Source organism: Bacillus rossius, assembly GCF_032445375.1.
Source record: "Bacillus rossius redtenbacheri isolate Brsri chromosome 9 unlocalized genomic scaffold, Brsri_v3 Brsri_v3_scf9_2, whole genome shotgun sequence".
NCBI lineage: Eukaryota > Metazoa > Arthropoda > Insecta > Phasmatodea > Bacillidae > Bacillus > Bacillus rossius.
This window is the reverse complement of record NW_026962013.1, coordinates 35,524,749-35,542,810: the sequence shown is the minus strand read 5'-3', so window position 1 is coordinate 35,542,810 and position 18,062 is coordinate 35,524,749. Positions and strand designations below refer to the sequence as shown.

The 18,062-nt window shown below is 40.0% G+C and overlaps 1 protein-coding gene across 2 annotated transcripts in view; it reads right to left on the bottom strand.

The window, feature by feature from the left end:
• Positions 1-18,062, bottom strand: part of LOC134542978 (cleavage stimulation factor subunit 2 tau variant) — a 59,597-nt gene that overhangs the window by 18,803 nt on the left and 22,732 nt on the right. The window contains exon 6 of one of the 2 annotated variants that reach the window (XM_063387618.1): positions 5,688-5,797. In XM_063387618.1, the coding sequence (XP_063243688.1) occupies positions 5,688-5,797 (110 nt within the window). Of the gene's footprint in view, positions 1-5,681; positions 5,798-18,062 lie in introns of both variants that reach the window. The other variant, XM_063387617.1, reaches the window with a different exon arrangement.

The window sequence follows — 18,062 nt, the reverse complement described above, 5'->3', positions numbered from 1 at the left end:
TTCTACTACTGTACAAAATTTTTGCTTTGGGATAATTTTCCATGTATTAAAAATTTTTGTTTCTTAACAGCGAAATTCGTCCCAACCCGAGCCTACTTCCACAACCTCGCAGTAGTATACACTACGCGGCTAGGATCGCTTTAGTGGTCAGACTAATTGTATGAGACACTTTAAAAATATACCAATTTAAAGATGAATAAATATGCAACAACGTTTACTCTAAGCGATTTCCACGTTGGGCTCTTTAAGTTTATGTAAGATGTTTTTATATTTCCTTAAAATTGAATGAAAGGGGATTCGTTAACTTTAATGATTTGAATGGTCTATTTTATAGAAACATGTTTAAACTTTGTGCTTTTTATCACTATCCTCAGATAGGGCAATGTTTCTAGATTATTTTGGGTTCCATACTGACGGTCTACTCCATAAACTGCATTTGCAATATCCATTATTGTGGATCGTTGCAAAAAATTGTCATTTTGGAATTAACTGCTTGTTTTTGGTGTGACGCACAAGGTTTGCGGCAGTACTTAAACTTTTGACGTGTTACTAAGAAATGTTCATTCTACTACTGTACAAATTTTCGGCTTTGGGATATTTTCCATGTATTAAAAACCTTTGTTTCTTCACAGCGAAATTCGTCCCGACCCGAGCCTACTTCGGCAACCTCGCAGTAGTATACACTACGCGGCTCGGATCGCTTTAGTGGTCAGACACATTGTACCAGGCTCTCAACAAATAAACTAATTTAAAATTTAAGAACTAAATCGTGATCGTAAAATGGCCGCCATGGTGATTTGCGATTTATGGAGAAATAACAGCAGTTAAAATCTTATGTAGTCTCCAAGAGACATTATTACATCACCAATCATCTAAAGTAACAGGTTTACAAAATTTCAACATATTCAGTAACTAGTCAATTTTTTTCATATGTGTTAGTATTAACAATCTGGACCATATCTAGTCGGTGAGGTCTGTATTGTTACCGACTATCTGTATTCTGGTATTTTGATTTTGAAGCTACTTAATGATTCGCTTTCAATGTCTATTAAAATATACCTAATGCTAATTGCAGGAATATTTATACTCGATTTCAAAATTATAATTCCTGAACATTTGTAGCGGACACATTTCAATGTAACACTTACTGATTTTCGAGTTGTGTTGAGGTTTCACATGCGTGGCCCCTGCTCTGGTAACAATGAGTCATCACAACCGGTGCCGTCTGTACGAGCGTCTACATAAGTTATCCTGAAATATGTTCTTAAATATTAATTCAAGTGAATTCTTAAAATCCTACACACCTTATCTTAAGTAAATGAATCGTTATATTTTGTAAATCCATATAATATAGGAGCCACCATGGCGCGAAGCGATGGACACGATACGAATAATATTTTTTTTTACCAACCACTACATCAGTAAATATTTGTGTTTTCCATTCGCTATGAATTCAAGAATGTAACATTTGTACTGCTTCTTCAATTCGGCCACAGTTAAATGGGAGGCTCTGAATCCCTGAAAACTCCTCAACAAAATCAACGATGAATCACAGGCATTATAACAAACAGTTGTCACAAGTCAAGTAGCCAATGAGCAGGTGACATTTTTCGAGTCCGTAGAGGATTGACTATCGTACAGGTCATTGGCAACACGCCCTTACGCGCATGGTTAATACCCGCATGAGTAGAGCAGAGGTGCCCACCTCCCCCCCCCCCCCCCCCTAAACTAATGATCCCCCCCGCCCCGGAATTTTTTTATGCCATTTTCTAAATGATTTACTCAATTATTTTATATTATACTTTTTTAGTATTATATTTTATCACATTTTACATTAATTAAAACTGATTTTCTAATAATAATTTTGGTCATATCAGGTAATATTTTCATCCTGAACCGACAGGTGCCAAACTGCTTTTGTTGAGGAAAGTGCGGGGTTTCCAATTTGATTTACAAGATCCCTTTCAATTATCAAAGCACCAGAATCGTATTTTCACATTAGAAGCTATAATTATGTAAATAATATATACATTTTTCTCGTCTTTTAACCACCCCCCCCCCCCATGAAATTTTAATGACGCAGTCTGCGTCGTTACCCCCCCCCCCCCCTTGTGGGCACCCCTGAGTAGAGTGTAAAGGCGTAAGCGTGATACACATCTGGTCCTCATCTAACCGCGCACACTTAGATTTAACTCAGGATAGGGTGAAAAATGTTTACTAATTTTGCAGTCCTAACAGTCACCAACGAAACGCCAGCAAAATAAATAAATAAGGCCACGAATATTGTTCGTGAATGAAGGCGAAGCTGATACTTTGGAAACGTTACCAGCAGATATTAAATAATGTTTAACTATTATTTACGTAGCTTACTTCTTAAAACTGCATTCATGTAAACTGATTTTGTGTGAGACTATGTTGAGTGTTTTCTGCTACACTTATTTTTCTGAAAAAAAGTATATTGTGGCTTAATAAACTTGTTAACATTGATGCCTGTCATAAAAAAAAATTCAAACGTAATCATACGGATACATGTTGAGTATAGTTTATGAATGGTTCACGCATTGCTGGAAAAAAAAGAAGCATGTTTACAATTTTACACATCTTTTTGTTGTCGCATCGCGTCCATCGCGTTGTACATACGCAACTCTGAAAAATAAATGTATGGTAAAAAAGCTATAATGAAATAATCTCTTATCTTTCTTTATTCTTTTTTCTAAGCGCTCTAATGGCTTTCGATAGTTTTGTTCTTTTGTGTACTATGCTTGGTGGAGGTTTCTTCGGCATTTTATTCCTGAATAAATCTCACGCTTACAACAAAAAACATCTAGCTAAATCACTGTGCTAAATAATAACAGAGAATAACCATTCAATTATACGCCGAGCTAGACCAAACACGTTCTCTTATCTACTGAAAATGAGTACGTTGACCTTCATATCAGTTTCGCGCGAAATCCCGTCTCTCCTTCGTAAACAGCAGACAGCTGAGGCAGGGTGGGAACGAGAGAAAACACTGGCTGCAAACAGTTCGGGAAACTGTCGCAAGGTGTCACTACTGTCCAGCGCGCTCCATAATTTCTCGTATCCGAGCTTGCACGCTGCTCAAACTTCTACAGCTACGTTTTTACTTTAGGTCCGACTGCAATAAGCTAAAGACTAAAATAAAGTCAATCATTCAGCCGACAGATATATTGGCGTTTGAATTACAAATGAAAACGCGAATGTTATTAAATTCGCAAATGAATATCACGCAATTTCGTAGCAGCTCATTTATTAAAATTCAAATTGTAAATACGTTAAATTAATAATGATTACAGATAAAATAATGGTCACAGTCATATCTCCCGTGTCTGAAAATTTATCTGCGAAAGTTTTACCACTGAATTCTTTATAGTTTATTAATAAAGCTTGAATTTAAAAAATTCCCGAAAATCAGCAATAACTTAATTAAAATAAAAAAATTAAAAAATTAATTTTACACCAGAATGGTTCAAATCTTCTCTAGTAGCTGAATCATTAACAAATATATTGTTTTTTTTAATACGATGCTGGTGCACCAATCCCCTTAAGATTGGTCAATATACAATACCAGGAATTGGTATCAGAACAGCCCTAGTAATATGCAAAGACACATGGGTAATTTAACCCGAAGTTTAAGTACTGTATTTACCAGTGAAAGGGTTGCACATTTTATGCCAATTTTTTGTTTCATTACAAAAAATTAACTTTGCACTGTGTGGTTGAATATGTGCATAAATAACTAGCCTGTGTTAGTTTTAATAAACATTTTACAATAAAGTATAAATTGTTTAGTTTAAATATATCAGCAGTGCGTATAAAACATCATGAACTGTGTCTGCCACCTGTTGGGCGGTCACCCGGCCAGAGAATGAAAAAGGGAAGGGGGGAGGTGGGTATGCGTGTGAATGTTCGCGCATGTGTATTTCAGTGCGTGTGGCTATGTAGCAGTGTTTATGGTTCTCCCTCCCTCTCTCATCATTGTAAATATCTGTGAACTGGCACCATACACAACCATCACATCATTCTCGGAAGGTTTTTGTGAGGCAACTGTATCCAAATATTGTTTTAAGAAGTGAGATTTCCCACGCTTTCTATTGCAACATTTCATTACAAAATTTTTGTAAATGACTTTTTTTTTTAGTATTAACTGACAAGAAAAATTGAGCAGCTTGCCATCTTTTCTTTCTTGGGGAAGGAGACGGGCAAAAAAAAAAAGAATACAATATAAACAGGGAAGGGGAAAAATAGTATTTTTGGGCCATAGAGGATGAAAAGGGGAGAGACGAGCAGTGTTTCTCACAGCAGCAATAAGCTTAAAAACTGACCTTAAAGACGTCAGTTGTATTTCACTGCAGACACATATTCATATTCAAAGGCAACTCTTACGGTTAAAATGTTATATTCCCCCCCAAATTATATATACCGTATTGGTCCGAATATAAGGCGACCATTTTTACATAAACGAGACATGCGAAAATTGGAAGTCGCCTTATTTTCGCACCCAAGACGTCAGAACCGCAAACATTAGTTCCAAGCTGAAAGCTACAGTAGAAACATTGCTAAACAAAATGTTCACGATTTTTTATATTAACTAAAACATTGTCACCTTACACTGGGAAATTGATTAATCCACCCAATATTGCAGTAATTCACAATTGTTTAAAGTTGAAAACTAAAATATTTGTTCTTAAGTAAAAATGTGAATGTTGAAGCATCTCAAAATGGCAACCTTTTATTACACAATTCATATTTGTACTTTGTGTACAATCGCGTGTCAACATTTACGGTAATTTATTTTCCGATTTTTAACAGAAATATTTGTACTAAAATATCACAGCTATTTTCAGAACGATTGTTTATGTTTACAAAGAACATTTTGGATGTAATGTTTGGAAATTCACGGCTGCCAAACTGTCTTTCCACAATATTTCTTTGTTGTAAAATGAAAATTGCCGAACACGCATGAAGACACATTATTTACAGGAATTTGGTACGTTGCTTGCTTCAAAAGCTATTTTAATAATTTCACAGTAATCCATTCTTTATTTATGTAAAAAGCTTTCAAACAACATAATTATCATAGATAATTCTTTAAAATTCATAGGACAGAGACTCTGTCAGAGAGTAATATGGACAAATATTCGCGGTCACGTCACCGAAGTTATTCACGGCCGTATGCTTCACCATGGCTGCTAGCCACTTGTTTTGTTCCGGCAAGCTGCATTCTTTGTTTGCTTTGTTACGTTTAACACACAATACTAAATAGTAATACGTAGCTTAAGTGAAACGGAAAGTTAAATACTGTATTTTAAGAGTGATTAATAGCCATTGTAAAAATTTTAAATTCGTAGATACAGTAAACTGTGAAAAATGAACGATCACACATCGGTGGAACGGCGGGGAACGAGCTCTAGACAAATAAACAAATAAATTAATTTCTACCAATATGATTTTTACATTTGTTTGGCCTCCTGAAACTGCAGGTCGCCTTATATTCGGGGTCGCCTTAAATTCGGGCCAATACGGTAGATGCTACCCACATGTAGGGGCGGCCCTTCTGCGAGTAAATACGGTAAACAGAGCTTGTCAGGCTTAAATATTCCTTATTAAAGTTAATATCAAATAGGTTTAGATAAGCGTGTACAGAAATGAAGTGAACTGACTGGCACCTGTGCGTGGGTCCACTCGCTCGCGAGGCTCGCCTCTCGGGTCGCGCGGGGGGAAGCGGTCGGCCGGGACCGACACGGGCACGGGCGCCATCCTCGGGTCTCTCTGGAAGCTGCAAACAGTTACCTTTACGAAAAACTTGAACAAGAGACCACCTACCCAACTACTCATTCATTAAATCAACAACACTTTAACTGAAGTATATATTTTACAGTTTAATCATTCAGCTATAAACTATCTTCAATAACAATACATATATATGAAACGGCTAAAGGTGAGAACCCACCTCTCCACCAACTCCACAACTGGAGGTCTGCAAAAACACAAAATAGACAACAGCAAATGTGATTTTGCTACCAGTATTACAACTAATAGTACTTCCAAAAGAAAATCAATTTAAATCATAGCATGCTGAATAACCATGGAGACACTTGAAATAAACATTGTTCCCAGAAATACATAAGTCAACAGTCAAAATTGTGCCCCATTACTCATCACCGCCATACATAATACCTAATGTTAAAATATTTAATCCTAAATAAAGTCATCAGTTTGTATAATATTACACACTTTTTATCTTTTAACACGTGATGTATTTGGTTTAAAGTAAAACAATATTTTTCTTCACATGAGATGGAAAGAGGGGAATTCAAAAATGGGCCACCCACTGTAAGCATACGTAAAATCAGGGGTCTAGTGTTATCACATGTTTTTGATTATCTATGTTAAAGTCGGACAGCTATATTTTTGTTTGTTCTCGAGGCTATAATGCTATTTGTACCTATTAAATGTTTTTTTTTTTTTTTTTAATATTTGATTCCATTTTTGTAAATGCCTTAGTATTGTCATATTTGAAGGAGAAATTGTTAACCAGAAAATGGCAAAAAAAAAAAAAAGTATAATTAATACTGGAGTTAACCTTTCTTTTGGTTGTTCTTGCACTTTTCATTTCAGTAAATTTTAAAACTATAACACAGTTTTTTATCACATCCATGAATGGAGTTATAAAATTAATTTGGTTATTTAAATACTTAAACCAATTAACATTCTAGGAAGAAGGACAAATATAAACAAATGTTAGGATAGTTCAGATACATTAATAATATTTAACAGGTCTACGTAAATAATATGCAATATATAATTAAAATAGCTAACATAACCTAACCGACCTTTCACTTTAGTTATTACAGTAGAGTAGAGCACCCCTCAACCGGAATAATTGGGGGGAGGTCTATTCCAGTTATGGGAAAATTCTGTGTAAGGGGAGTTGCAGTAGGGCCGGCCTCCGGGCTGGTTGAATTACCTTCATTCTAGTAAGCTGGCAAGCGGGTGTTTCTTATCTCTGTAGGTGGGTGCGTGCGTGAGCGAAGAAGACAAGAAGAGGGTTCGGGGGAGGTAGTAGGACTACAGCTGCAGTGTTGTGTTACTTCTGTGTTGACGTGCTAGTGATTCACACTTCCTGGAGAGTGTATAGTCACTGCCACGCACAGTTTACATTTCACATACACAAGAATAACACTTCAAGCATCTCGTTAAAAAACACAGAGATAGAGAAATACAGGTAAATGTAGACTGTTTAACCATATATTAACGTATAAATATGTACTGTGAGGTGGACTGCAGCTTACCCCCATGCCCTGATAAAATGGCAGTTAAGCCACTTTTTCCAACTTTGATAGCAGTATTGTCTACAGCCAGGGGGCTGTTATTGGCTAGGAACTACTTTCTTGCACCCTGATCCACCTATTTTTTAGCTTGAAACTTTTGCGTGTGAACTAACTTGTAGGACGTCAATAATAGTGGTTAAACATTTTCTGAAATTAGACTTCGTAAGAATAAGTGAGCTTGCTAAACAGTGGTGAATTCAAATTCCCTCATTTGGAGTGTGGCGGAGGGATACGGAGTGCCGGCAGAAGAGGGGAGGGAGGAAGAAGAGGTTGAAGATGGAGGATGGGACGCTGAGAGAAAACGTGTGTGTAAGGTGCACAGGGGAGGAGTAAGGAAGCGAGACTGCAAAAGGACTGGATCAACGTGTTGGAGTTGGTTGAGTGGAAGTGATGCGACAAACTCTTGTGTAGCCATTTTTCGGTAACCACTGAACCGCTGGAAAATCCCTTTGGTTGGGGAGTTGTGCAACAACCAATGGCGCCCGAACAAACGTGAGTCGGGGGTGGAAAACGTTACAACTGAGCTGGCGCCCGAACAGAGACCTGAAGAAAGAAGTATTCAGGGAGAAATATGGCTGCGAGAGAAGAGAAACAAAGGAGAAGCTGCGTGTAAGGTATTCCTGAAACAGGATGATTAAGGTCAGTGTAATTTGCCATAACAAACACGAGTGAAGTGCCGATACGAGACTGTGGATGGATGAGCCGTGTTCCGCGGGTTTTTGAGGGAGTTGTGTTTTGCGGAGGAAAGAAGTAACTGTCACATGGTGTGGTTTTCCGTCGAGCCGAGCTCCTGTGAAACAATAGTTGTTGTCCTTTGTGTTCTGTAACGATGGCCGTATGCCTGTTATTCTTGTCCTGCTTTCAAGTGTTTTGTGGATCAGGGTAAACATAGTGACGTAATTAGGAGTTATATAACCTTTGTGCAAGTGGTTTAAGTATTGTAAACACAGGATACAGTCATGGCCCCAGTAGATACTCGTAGCGGTGGCGCGAGGGGTGACGCAGAACGGAGTAACGGGAATGAGAAGGATGTGGGGATAACCGCTGAAGGAGGGGAAAGTAGGGGAAGGGAGAGAGATGGTGAAGGGGCTGCCGCGAGCGTTGTTAGCCAACCCAGTGCGGCCGACAGCACACCGTTATCTCCGCAAGGTAGCGAAAGTAGTGAAGTCATGGACATGTTGAGGGAAATTATCAAAGGTCAGCAATCATTCCAACTAACGGTGGAGAACAAATTTCGTGAACAGAATAATAAGTTTATTGGATTGCGGGAGGAAATGAGTGCTTTCAGAAAAGAAATGAGGGAGGAAGGAGATAAAGTGATGGCTAGGCAGATTAGCTTTGAGAACTCCTGTAGACTGCGTTTGGGTGAGGTTGAAAATCGCCTGAGGATAGTAGAGAGTGGGCAGGAACAGGGAGAGGGAAGGTGGATGGAGGTCAGCGGACAAGTTGCTGAGCATAGCCAGGAAATAACAAGGCTTGGGAATAAAATGTTAGCGCTGGAACAGGAGGTCAGGGTGCAGCCAGGGGAAAGTGAGCCTGTTAACCGGAGTCGAACAAGCAGGCTGGGAAGTGCAGCAGTAGAAACAGCTACCACAGAAAGTCAGGGGGAAGTAAACAAACGGGAAGAGACCAGGGAGGACAACACAAGTAGGGGCGGACGTTGTGCACCACAGTACCACGATCGTGACATACCGAAGTTCACCGGGAACGGAAATGTACACCCGCATAAACATACCAGCAACCTAAAGAAGTTTTTTTCTATGTATGGTTGTGGGAGTGAGAAGAAATTGGTAGTGGCCAAGAGGTCAATAACAGGGGGTAGTAGCAACTGGCTTAGGCTCTGTGACCACCAGATGGCAAATTTTGCTGACTTCGAGCGTGAGTTTACCGCGGAATACTGGGACAAGAGAATTTGGGGAACTGATAGAGCTGAACTGTACCGGGGACGGTGTGTTGAGGGGAGCCTGGAGAGCCATCTGAGTAGTGTGGTAGAAAGAGCCAGGTACTATGACACGCCATTAGGTGAGGAGGAAATAATAATCATGATTTACACACAGTCACCACTGCGGGTGCAGGAGGCATTAGTGGGCAAGGAAATCACGACAATTGAGCAACTTAGAAAAGTGCTGAAGGAGTTGGATAGGCTCAGTGCGCTGCGAGAGCAGGGGGGAGGATTTTACAGGACAGGAAATCGTGGCACAGACCATCGCTTAGAGCGAGGGATGGGAGGAAGGGAGACTGGGCGACAGCCGGTGAAGGGCGCGGAGCAGGAGAGAGGACAGACAGAAATCAAAACAATGAACACAAGGACGGTGCTGTTCCGGGAAACGGAGAGGGTCGCCTAGCCTAAGCTGCCAGGTTAGGCAGATCCACACTGATAGGAGGCAGTCTGTTGACCGGGCAGAAACCCGTGATAGTATTGATGTAATTTTCACTGACGATAGAAGTTTTTTATTAAACGAGGCAGAAACTGTAGTGAAAGGCAGAGTCGTTCCGGAACTGGCATGCAAAGTAGGAGACCAGGGTGTGGCAATCTTGTTTGATTCCGGGTCGGAAGTGTCTGGTGTGTGCGAACAGTTTCTGGAGAACTTAAACAGGTTAGAATATGAGTTTCCGGTACTTCCGGTGCCGCAGTTAACCATAATAGGAGCAACAAGGGGAAAAAGCAAGAAAGTAAATAAACAGGTATATCTGAATTTCAAGATAGGGCCAGATGAGTATTTTGCAAACTGTTTGGTCATCCCACAGTTAGCTAAGGAAATAATAATTGGCATTGATTTCATGGCAACGCATGAGGTAGTAGTAAGCTTTGTGACAGGGAGTATTTTCGTAAGCACTAAAGAATACAGTATGCTGCAGGGCACAACGGTGTTCGAGCAGGGTGGGGGGTCGCTGCGAGTGCAGTACGTACAGGAGTGGGAGAAGGGGAGAGAGGAGAGAGAACTAGCGCTTGCTGTAGGAGGGGAAGAGATAAGCAGGAGCCATGTGTCCTTGAGTGGCTGGGAGGAGAGGTTGGACAGAGTGTTGGCAGCCTGTGAGGAGGGGAGTGAAGGGGAGAGAGAGCAGCTGCGGGAAGTACTGCGCCGCTATAGCGATGTGTTCAGCGACGAGCCAGGGCTGACAACCGAGTATACTGCAACCATACTGGTGACCAGAACCACCCCATTCAAAGGGAAAAGTTACCCAATACCTAGAACATGCAGCGAGGAAGTGGAAAGACAGATCAAAGATATGGTGGAGAAGGGTATTATAGAGCGGGGGAACAGCCCATTTGTCAATCCGCTTGTGTGTGTAAGGAAAAGCGACGGGAGTGTACAAATTTGTGTTGATTCCCGGGGGGTGAAAGATCATATTGTGCCTGACAGGCAAAGCCCGGTCGAACCTGATTCCCTGTTTGAATCATTTTACGGCAGTAAATATATCAGCACGGCCGATTTCACAAAAGGGATTTGGCAGGTACCTCTAAAGAAGGAAGATAGGCCGTATACAGCTTTTTTGTACATAGGGCGGTCGTATCAAATTAAAGTGCTCCCTTTTGGCCTACCAAATAGCGTTGGGGAGTTCTGCAGAGCGGTGGATGCTTCGTTGGGACCTGAGCTAGAGTCAGTGGTGCATACTTATGTAGATGATGTTCTGATTGCCACAGACACATTTGAACAGCATGTACAGAATTGGGATAAACTGTTGTGTAGGCTTAGAGAGGTGAACCTGACACTGAGGTTATCCAAGTCAAAGTTTCTGAGAAGAGAAGTAAAGTTTTTGGGGTTTCAGCTTAGTGCAGAGGGGATCAGACCGGACCCTGATAAAGTAAATATAATAGAGATGGGTCGAGTCTTGGTTTATCGAGTCGAGCCGAGCCGAGTTGGGTCAGATTGACTCGACTCGAAAACCGAGTCACATATTTTATCAAGTTCGAGACTCGAAACACGTTTCGAGTTAAGTACCAGCATTCTGACATTATAGCACTTTATTATAGGTTGTCTTAGCGTTTTCGCCAAGTCATTAATACAGCAAGAAATGATAATGACCTTTAAACAAAACAAATCCCGTGCAAACCTAACCTTGCCCGCTACCGTGCTATGGCGCTATAATAGGTGCAAGTGCAACCAAACCTAGGCCTACCTTCATTTATGAACGTGACGTCGTAACGTGATTTTGTCGATAGTGGCGACAGTTTATAGGACAAAATTATGTCACATGACCATTTTATATATAAAAAAGGGCTTGGAAAACAGCGTGCACTGTTTTCATTTTGTTTTTCATCCTGTGTTTACTTCAAATACGGTACCGCATTTGTTTACAAAATACGTCAATGGATTTTCACTGAAGAAAAATACATATGTTGCAAAACGCACATGTATTAATAATCATCACGTTTATCGTGCCCCGTTTATAATAACTTTTATAAACAAGAGATTTCCGTAACCTAAAAATAAAAACATAAAATAATTATATTGTAATATTTAGTAAATAACACCAAGCCGTGATGCGTGAAAATGGCTACGTGTTAGGCTGGGTTCACAATTGAAAAAATAACAGTAACAGTAACAGTATGTCATGTGCATAGGATATGAAAGCCATGTTTCCTAACCTAACGATTAACAATAGCAGAAAGTTGGTCGTGTGCATGGGAGCGAGGTCGTGCGCATAGGAGTGAAATGAATATATTTTATTTCGGTCGCGTACGCATGGCACAACAGCCAATGGGAGAAGAGCAGGGTACTTTTTTGGCGGGACTAGAAATATGTTTATATTTATTAACCATATTGTGGTAAGAAAATTTCGAGATAATAATAGTATTATCGTTATTTTGAAAGTTAATATGTTTATTTACTAACACTGCTAACAGATGTCGCATAGTTCGCGAAATTTCATTGGCTGAAATTAACAGTAAGAATTCAATTGTGAACCGATTTTGCAGTTCGCACAGGTCGTGCACTCGCTTAATTTTTTTAATTGTGAACCCAGCCTTAGGCCTGCCAGCCTTGCATTTTGGAACTAAATTTAGCTGTGCTCCGCTACGCAGCGCTGCGTGGCAATAACGTTTAGGATAAAAGTATATACTTTCTTTTTGTTTGAATAAAATATAATAATAACAACGCTCATGCATTTTATTTGACAATCAGTTACTGATCGCCAAATCAAATGCATGAAATATTTATTTAAAAACATATTGATATTCTTGTAGTTGTAACAAGTTCCGGGCGAATAATCTTGCCGCAGAAAGTGTATTTTCATTGAGAATGTGACAATGTGACAAGGCATATATCCCTTGAGCTGTTTGTTCATGTGGAGATCTGCCGGTGGATCGGAAAAAAAAAGTTACGTAACTCGGGAAGCCTTCTTTTCACAGACGAAAGAGCCAAACTCCCGATCGTACATCTTCGTTTTTTTTTTTTGTTCATTGTAAATAAATATGGCGGTGTTGATAAAAGGAAATACCATAAACAAGGCAATGGTATTTATTTGTACGCCGACATATTTTTCGTTTACAGTGTGTCCGTGAATGTTTATTTTGGACAACTCATGATAACTATGGTCAATTAGGTTAGGTTAGCTACATTATAAATACTTTAAAACATTGTGGACGGTTGATTTGGTTAGGATAGCTACATTAAAGATACTGTGAAATCATGTTGAAATAAAGCTTAGTTTTTTATATTTAAATAACATAATGATTTGAATTAATCATTTAAAATATTTAAATAACATAATGATTTGCTAATTAATCATTTAAAATATTTAAATAATGCAGATGCATCTTAGATACACAATTTTTATATCAATGGGTGTAGTAATATTTTATTTATCATATTCGACGCAAAAAATTATAAAATTATGAAACTCGAACTGACTCGGCCTCTTCAAAAATTTTGTGACTCGAACTCGACTCGACTCAAAATATGAATTGCTAAACTCGGCTCGACTCGACTCGAAGCCAAAAAACCTCAACTCGTCCATCTCTAAAATATAATAAAAGATTTTCCTAGGCCACAGTCAGTCAAGGAGCTGAAGGGATTTTTAGGGTTGTGTAATTTTTACCGGCGGTTTGCCGAAAGATTTGCTGATACTGTGGAACCATTACTCAGGTTATTAAAGAAAGGTTGTAAGTGGCAGTGGGAGCAGGAGTGTGAAGACAGTTTTGAGCGAGCAAAGGCCTTGTTTATTGACAACTGTATAGTAAGGCATCCTAACATGAACAAACATTTTTTTTTGTGCACTGATGCATCCAGTTACGGAATAGGGGTGAAGTGCTTTCAACAAGGCGAGAAGGGGGAAGAGGAGCTTATAGGGTTGCTGAGTAGGACGCTGAGCCCTGCGGAGCGTGCTTATACAGTCACTGAGAGAGAGTGTCTGGCCGTAGTGTGGGGTTTTGGAAAGCTGCGTAATCTGTTGTTAGGTAGCTTGGTTGTGGTATTATCAGACCACCATTCGCTTTCGTTCCTTATTTCTTGCACATTAATGGGAAGCCGGCTAACACGCTGGTGTTTAGCAATGCAGGAATATCGTCTAGAGATAGTGTATGTGAACGGGGGTGAAAACCAAGATGCTGATCTGTTGAGCCGCACCGTGATAGAGGAAGGGGGGGGGGGGGGGGGGGGAGAGATAGTGCTGGAGGAAAAACCACGCACGGGACCAGTGATGGCGGGGATGACCTTGGAGCGAGACGAGATCTTGGTGGCTGAGTTTGGTCAGCTAGGGGAACGGCAGAGAGAGGATCCTGTGTGGGGTGATGTGATCAAGTCATTAGAAACCACCAGTCATGTGGGAAGTAATGCAAGGGCAGAAAATTTATAGCAGTGGTATTGTTTATCTGGGGGGTTACTTTTTAGAAAGGAAAAGGCAGGCACAGTGGACTGTAAGTTGTGTGTTCCTGAGTGCTGGGTGAAAAGGCTTGTTTGGCATTTGCATCGCAGCAATGGTCATTTTGGGGCCAAGAAACTTCTGTGGTTAGCAACAAATAGCTACTACTGGGTGAGCATGGAGAAAAGTATTAGGTAGATATTACGGAGTTGTGACATATGCCAGAAGGCCAAGTATCCGAATAGGAGCTGGGAGGGCAGTTGGGTGCCGATTATTCCTGAGGGGCCCAGGGAGTTGATCGCAGTTGATTTGTATGGACCATTACCAAAGGGTCGGGGCGGTGTTCAGTATCTGTTCGTAGTGTTGGATGTGTTCTCAAAGCTGGTCTGTTGTTATCCATTAAAGAAAGCTACCGCGGCTGCTTGTGTTAGCAAGCTGATCAATCAGTATTTCAGTGAGTATGGGGTACCTAAGAGGGTGCTTAGCGATCATGGGACGCAATTTACATCAGACATGTGGAGATGGGAGTGCGCCTGGGCAGGAACAGAAGTAGTTTACAGTTCTGTCCGACATCCCCAAAGTAATCCTTGTGAGAGAGTCATGCGGGAAATAGGGAGATTGCTGCAGACCTACTGCCATGATAGCCATAGTAAGTGGGCTGATGCAGTTCCGCTCATCAACAGAGTGCTTAATGAGCAGGTACACAGTGGGACCGGGTTCTCTCCTCGAGAGATTGTGACAGATGAAAGACAACGGGATGAGCTAGCAGGACAATGTGTGTTTCCTGCAGGTGATGAATTGAGTAGGGAAGATAGGGTGAAAGAAGTACGCCTTCGCTTGAAGCATACAGCGTTAAAGAGGGGTCAGCAGCAAAGTAAACCGTTTCAGAGATTCCAGGTAGGGGACCTAGTACTACTCAGAGTTAGTGAGAAAAGTAACAATTTGCAGTAGGAAACCAAGAAACTTCACCTACTTATGAGGGACCTTTCAGGCTAAGCAAGGCAGTGGGCCCGAATGTTTGGGAACTGGTGGGGGTCAAAAATAATGAAGTGCGGGGTATCTTTAATCAAGGGTTACTGAAGACTTACTTTTGTGACATGTGATTTGAGGGTGTTAAAGAAAGGAGCCATGACTGGATCTCATGTGGTAGGGGCAACATGGTTGGGTTACCCTAGTGGGAGACTAGAAGCCATGACAACTAAGAGCCTGTGTAGATAAGTGGTGTTATTATATAGAGAATGAGGAATGTTATTTGTGTTGATTATGCAACTAGTGCAGTGACTGACGTGAGCCTGCTGAGAGAGAAAGCCATCTGAATGTTGTGAGTCACCCATTAGGATGACTTTATCTGGGGGGTTGTGAGGTGGACTGCAGCTTACCCCCATGCCCTGATAAAATGGCAGTTAAGCCACTTTTTCCAACTTTGATAGCAGTATTGTCTGCAGCCAGGGGGCTGTTATTGGCTAGGAACTACTTTCTTGCGCCCTGATCCACCTATTTTTTAGCTTGAAACTTTTGCGCGTGAACTAACTTGTTGGACGTCAATAATAGTGGTTAAACATTTTCTGAAATTAGACTTCATAAGAATAAGTGAGCTTGCTAAACAGTGGTGAATTCAAATTCCCTCATTTGGAGTGTGGCGGAGGGATACGGAGTGCCGGCAGAAGAGGGGAGGGAGGAAGAAGAGGTTGAAGATGGAGGATGGGACGCTGAGAGAAAATGTGGGTGTAAGGTGCACAGGGGAGGAGTAAGGAAGCAAGACTACAAAAGGACTGGATCAACGTGTTGGAGTTGGTTGAGTGGAAGTGATGCGACAAACTCTTGTGTAGCCATTTTTCGGTAACCACTGAACCGCTGGAAAATCCCTTTGGTTGGGGAGTTGTGCAACAACCAATGGCGCCCGAACAAACGTGAGTCGGGGGTGGAAAACGTTACAGTACATAATACATATTTGTACACTAAATTATTGTCTACAAACTGAAAGCATCACACGTTGGAAGTAAATGTTACTCGCTATTACGTGTGTCAGTGTGTGTAGTGGCAGTCGGTGTACATACTCTCGGGCCGGCCGGAATTTTCCGTTTACTTGACATAGTGAAACAATAAAACTACTTATATCATAAACATCTTTATATTCATTCACGTCCGACGCGAAAACCAGCTGTGTATTTACGCAATGGGCGGGAAAGACTGGCTATAATTAGCTCTCTGACAGACGTGCGCGTGCGCGCCTACAAGACATGTACAGTCAGGCAAAAGCAAAAACGCCTCGTTCCAGTACGGAAATGTTTTGGAGATGTTTTGTAATGTTTTAATATTTCTTGGAAAATTAGTTCTGGATATCGGGAGTTCCGTTCGTGGGAATTACGGTTGAGGGGTGCTTTACTGTATTCCCCTTATTTCCATGAAGCCACTTTTCTGCTGAGGTACTAAAAAAATGTTATATATTTCTGAACATAGTATTACCTAAATACCGTATTTGCTCTCTCCGTCTCCCGTGTACCAGTTTTTTGGTATACACACCAGTTTTCTTGCTGCCGTGACATGTTCAAGTTTACGTTCATCTTGATGTCTTGATACCAATAATTAATTATTTACGATCCCCAGAAATAAATTGTTAGTTTAAAAAATATGCGTCAACTGTACAATACTTCCGAAATTATAAAATACGTATAAAACAGTTACCAAGACTCCGCTCATTTTATTTTGTGAAGTTTGTCTCGTACCAGTTTTTCGGCTAAGTTGTGACATAAATACAGTAACAGAACTTAACAATCAGCCACGTTTATACATTCATGAGGTTACATTTTTCCCTCGTGCATTTTAGATTGTCTCCTGCTATAATTACTCGGACTTTTACACGCCTAGGCTTAAATTATTACATGTTTAGAAATAAAAGTAACTTTTTATGTTATAAAATATGTACATTTTGCGATTTAAAATGTTCATTGCCGACTATAAACGTTACATTTTTCACAATGTTTTTAGGCCTACTAGCTAATATTATCTACTCTTAAAAGTACCCACGGTATTTTCTGGTTGTTTATGGTTGTTTCGTGACGTAAATAGCGGGATGGATTCGATTTTTGAGACGTAATTCGCGTGAAAGTATTGTATTGGACTAAATGGGAACCAAACGGGACCTGAAGAATATTGTGCAAATAACGGGAAAACGTAAATAACGGTAACGTAAATAAGGGGTTTCGCTGTATGTGTACATTGTAAATAAATTTGCCTATACGTATATAAACTTCTTTTTTGCTTTTAAAGCAAAATATTGCAAAAAATATTCCTCAAAAATTTTTAAAAATTTTTCTTCACATATAGGTCGCACTTCATTTTTTTCCCATCAAATCTGGTAATATGCAGCGACCTACATGCGAGTAAATACGGTACTGATAAAATTTATTTATTATTTTGTTCATTTATTTGTGTCAGTACCTATAAACCAGTATGAAATACCAAAATATAATCTTAACTAGTAAGTTTCAGCATGCATTTTGAGCCTTAGTATTATAGCATAATCCATTTTAATACTCCACACAAAAATAATACAACTACTCAAGCCAGACTTGACTAGAAATTAATAAATAAAGTCTGAACTCAACTCGAAACAAAAATTTGCAGAATTTCCCATTTTTAATTTTCTCTAACATACCAGACTACTCTATATAGATCCATTTATACAGTTAATCCCTGTTGAGAAGTTTCTCAATGTCTTTAGAAATTTAGACTTATTACGCAGGAAATTTTCTTAAGTGAGATTTTCTAAAAAAGGTTTTACTGAATTTCTCTCGCTTTCATGTTACTGTATTTTGCAACAGTTTTCTTGCAAACCTGCGAAGTGCGAAAAGAAGTTTTACTGTATGTTTTAAGTTTGAATTCAATTTGAAAAATATAGTATCT